Source organism: Euphorbia lathyris, chromosome 8, assembly GCF_963576675.1.
Source record: "Euphorbia lathyris chromosome 8, ddEupLath1.1, whole genome shotgun sequence".
Taxonomy (NCBI): Eukaryota; Viridiplantae; Streptophyta; class Magnoliopsida; order Malpighiales; family Euphorbiaceae; genus Euphorbia; species Euphorbia lathyris.
In genome coordinates this window covers 60,971,579-60,976,020 of record NC_088917.1, presented here as the reverse complement: position 1 = coordinate 60,976,020, position 4,442 = coordinate 60,971,579, and the positions used below count along the sequence as shown (strand labels likewise).

Sequence of the window (4,442 nt, the reverse complement as noted above, 5' to 3'; positions counted from 1 at the left end):
GTCGTACAATTATATTGTAACTTAATGTGATGACAAATATATTTAAAAGAACTTAGTTTGTTAACTGATATAATTAAACATGACATCGTGCATTATATAATGAGTGTCATATGATGGCACAACCAATAACAGTTTCTGTCCATCATCTAAAAACCATAACAGATGACAACAAGTCATACGAACGCTTTTATCTTTATGGGATGATGGTTTTTACCCGACATTTGAAACTTGTTTTGGCGTAGTGTATATCAATATAAAGATAGTAAAAGAAATATAAATATTTATTATTCGAAAATCTCCACGATGTTTTATATGAAGACGGTGTGGAGATTTCACAGGACAAATATAATGATCCATACCCCATCTTGGTTTTGATTTTAGGGACAAAATATCCCGGTCCGCTTCCCATCTTCAACAATTCGGTAATTCCTTATCTCTATCAGTTCAAATATCCGTGGTTTTCCAATAACCTATGTCCGGTTGCGACTCCTAATAATCTCGCCGCACCATGTTACAAATAGATATACTTTTTGGTCGACTAAACTATTTATTTTTTTATGTAGTAAATACAAATAAGTGAGATGGGAAGTGGCCACTTCTGTAAAAGAGGTAAGATGCAGTCACCAGAAACAGCAGGAAATGATCATATCGTCCACTAAGCATCTCAAAATGTAACACCACACCACCACCATACAATCTTTTGTGTGAGCCAGAAAAAATCCCAAATTAGCCACGTATGTCTCCACTTTCATCTTCAATCTAATCTAATCAATGTCCACAATATAATATATACTCCACTATATATATATACATGCTCAATCTACTTAATAATCATACCAACCTTACCCTAAATTTCAAGAAATAATCTCATTCATTATATTTAAAAAACGGAAATATACAAAGAAAAAATGGGTTCATTCAAGAGGTTAGCTTTAATTAGTTTGGTTGTTGCCTTATCAGCCATAGAATCAGAGAGCCGAGTAGCAAGGAAGGATTTAGGAATTGATTTAGGAGGTGTCGGACTGGGTGTTGGTACCGGAATTGGACTGGGTTTAGGTGGTGGCGGCGGCAGTAGTGGAAGTGGTTCAGGGGCAGGGGCTGGTTCTGGTTCAGATTCCAGTTCAGAATCAAGCTCGAGCTCCTCTTCTTCGTCAAGATCTTCAAGCAATGGAGGAGGGTCTGGTGCAGGCTCTGAAGCAGGTTCATCTGCTGGCTCTGGTTCAGGTGGCAATAATGGTAGTGGTGGAGGAGGTGGTTCTGGGTATGGTGGAGGATCGGGCGAGGGTTCCGGTAACGGAGAAGGACATGGTGAGGGTCATGGAGGAGGCTCGGGGTATGGCGGTGGCAACTAAGGGGAGAATAATAATGATAATAAATAAAAATAGTTATTTGTCAAGCATGGCTCCTTATCAATTCTTGTCTCCCTTTCTCGTGTAAAACTAGTTATTTTAATGCAATAAGTTAATAACACTACATATGCTTTGGGAGATTTTCAAGTTAAGCCTTCTTCAAATCAAATGCTACATCTTCATAAAATTATTACTATAATTAAAAAACCTTAAAATTTTCAAAAAATAAAATAAAAAATAAAATGATTCACATTAATTAATTAATTAAATATTTTCATTTATTTATTTATAAGAATTTTTAGACCTTAAAATATAAATCGAACTGAACGAAAAAAATCAAACAACCAAAAAAATAAAAATTGAAACAACTGACATATTTTTAGTGAATTAACATAAAGTTTAAACTATTTGAATAACCGCTATTTTGGAGGGAATATGATTTTGAAAATTGATATTTAAAAAACTTTGGATACAATGAATTAGAATTTTATCTTGGCAATTCTTGAGGCCTTCAATTTCTCTTTGACATTGAGAGATTGGATTTTGAATATTTTTATTTCATTCCAGATTTCAGTTTTGATTAATGGTGAAAGCAATGGTTATTTTGTTATTTTCGCTGGTTCCGAAGTGTTCGCCAGAGTGATTTTTTATCACCTATTTTGTTCAGGAGTGTTCACCAGGGTGATTATTTATCACCTATTAATTGTAGAAGTTTTCTTGAGTCATGGTTCTCAAATTTGATCGAGGAAGTTACTTCTAATTAAAACCATGATATGTATTAAAAATATTATTTTTTCTACTCATCTTTTGTATGTTGATGACATTTTACTCTTTCGGCAAGCTTCTATGAATAATATGCGTGCTATTAAAAGGGTTTTTGGTTATATGGGATGTTTGTGGTTAAGATATTAATTGGAATACATCTGATTTTTTTTCAATAATTGGTTTTCGGATGGTGGTAAAGCGTCTTCATTGATATTATTAATATTTGATTAGGGGGACTACCATTTGTCTATCTTGTTAATCAACTTTTAATATTCCATTCCCTCTTCTTCCTCGCTACGTTTTTAGTTTGATGACAGGATAAAACCTCCGCTAGCTGCTCTGGTCGATATTTCCAATCTGGATGTCACTAAAAAGCATGGAACCGTTAATGATAGCTAGCATTTGGCTCATTTCGCGGGTGTGTAATCATGCCCTTTTTAACAATGTTAATCTTTCTTCCAAAAAACAAAAACAATGTTAGTCTTCGTTTGGCTTGGAGTTTGAGGAGATTATGAGTGGAAGCTAATATCAAGATTTCTAGTTGTATGTGTAACGTCTGGTTGGACATGCATGTTTTCCGCCAATCACATATTTTGGGTCGTTTGGCTAAGGCTTCGCGGGTCTTTGAGGTACGTTGGCGAGCTCCTTCGACAACTGGATTAAAATTAATACCAATGGCTCGACAATTAGCTCTCCTAAAAATGCAGGGGTTGTGGAGAATTTTTGGAAACTCTCGCGGGTTTGGGCCCAATGCTTTCACTTTTCCGATTTCCAATTCTTTGTGTACATTGCTAAATTAAGGGTCATAATTTTTGCGATTAAAATTGCTTTGGGCTAGGGGCTAGCTGAAAATTTGGTTGGAAGTAGATTTTATGTGCATAATTAATCAGTTGAATTCTCGATCTAAACGAGTTCCTTGGGAGGTGCGACATGAGTGGCTAATTTGTCTTAATATAATTGATAAAATTGACTTCAAAGCAACTCATATTTTTTCAAAGGGTAACAGAGTTGCTGATGCTTTATTAGTTCGTCACAAATTGACTGATGCTGATTTAACCTTGTGGAGCTCATACTCCATTAGGGTTCTCTAGTTCCACATTTTTAAGTGAAAGCGAGAAGAGAGAGGCAGAGTAGACTGGCACAACCCTAATTGGGAGGCACCGAACCCCAAGCCACCAAATTTATTGAAAAATAAGAAAAAATACAATGGAAATAAATGAATGGAAGAAATAAATGAATGCTCATGGATAACATGTCCAAAACTAAAAGCTAGCAATATCTCCTATATTCTGTTTTATTAAAATCATTAAAAATATATATAGAGCAAAAAGAGGGATAACTATCCCACCATCAAATCAAATGAAGCATTTGCACCTTTGGGGGAGAGGCAATCAACAACCGTATTACCCTCTCTAAAAACATGAGAAATAAAATCTATGTTATTGGCGAGGATATCTAAGCACTTAAACCAATCAAACATTAAAACTCAAGGGGCATCACTGCTCTTTGCCTTCAACAACTTTATTGTGACCATAGAATTTGTCTCGAGCCAAAGTGGGAACCAGTTCCGAGATGCTACTACTTTAATTGCGTCATTGTCAAGCTTTAGTGCAAATCAGCCCCTTGGAAAACCTAGTGAGGTTCTAAAAATCCCACCAGCACCTACAACTGTCAATAAAGCCGTTACTTTTGTCAAATCTAGGTAAGGGGAACCCAAGAAAAGAAAGAAAAAATGAATATGGTAATGGTGCAATGCGTCATGTTATTCCAAAATTTTGCAAAATATGTGCTTCCCTGCCGGATGTGGTGACGCCTTTTGAAAAAAATTAGCGTCTCGAACACCTTTCCATATCAACCGTAAAGCTTGTGATATATTGCTCGGGATGGATCTAAAAATGTATTCGTTGCGCTTGCGCACCGTCCGCATAACCCAAAAAGCTGTAACGATAGCATTTTTCCATAACCGACTAATTTGAAAACTGAAATGGATTGAAGTTTCTTCTAGAACAGTTCTGGCAGGGGTTCCGCATTTATTAATTCTTTAAAGATTGTTCTGCATGTATTCTTTTTTCTTATTAATAATATTCAGTCGTTAATAATTGTTTTTGAAATTTTTAGAGGTGATAATATAACTGGGATGTTTAGGTTTTCGAAACCTATTAGACTTTCATCTTCAAATTACAAAAAATGTCAGGTTTAGGAGTTGGGTTATATGTCTACCTACCCTTTATATATATTTCAGATTGTTTTGTTTCAAAGGCTAGTTGAATGGATTTTCTATATATTAAAAGTAAATAAATAATTAAAAATCAATTTAGCTCATACGTT

General features: G+C 35.1%; 1 protein-coding gene across 1 annotated transcript; it reads left to right on the top strand.

The window, feature by feature from the left end:
• The first annotated feature begins 839 nt into the window (after nt 1-839).
• Nucleotides 840-1,503, top strand: LOC136203349 (putative glycine-rich cell wall structural protein 1). The gene has a single exon (XM_065994476.1). It carries the CDS (start codon nt 909-911, stop codon nt 1,350-1,352), a length of 444 nt encoding a protein of 147 aa, XP_065850548.1. The 5' UTR covers nt 840-908; the 3' UTR covers nt 1,353-1,503.
• The last annotated feature ends 2,939 nt before the right edge of the window (nt 1,504-4,442 follow it).

Excerpts from the sequence above, each read along its gene's own strand:
- LOC136203349 (XM_065994476.1), top strand. The coding sequence starts at position 909 with ATGGGTTCATTCAAGAGGTTAGCTTTAATTAGTTTGGTTGTTGCCTTA.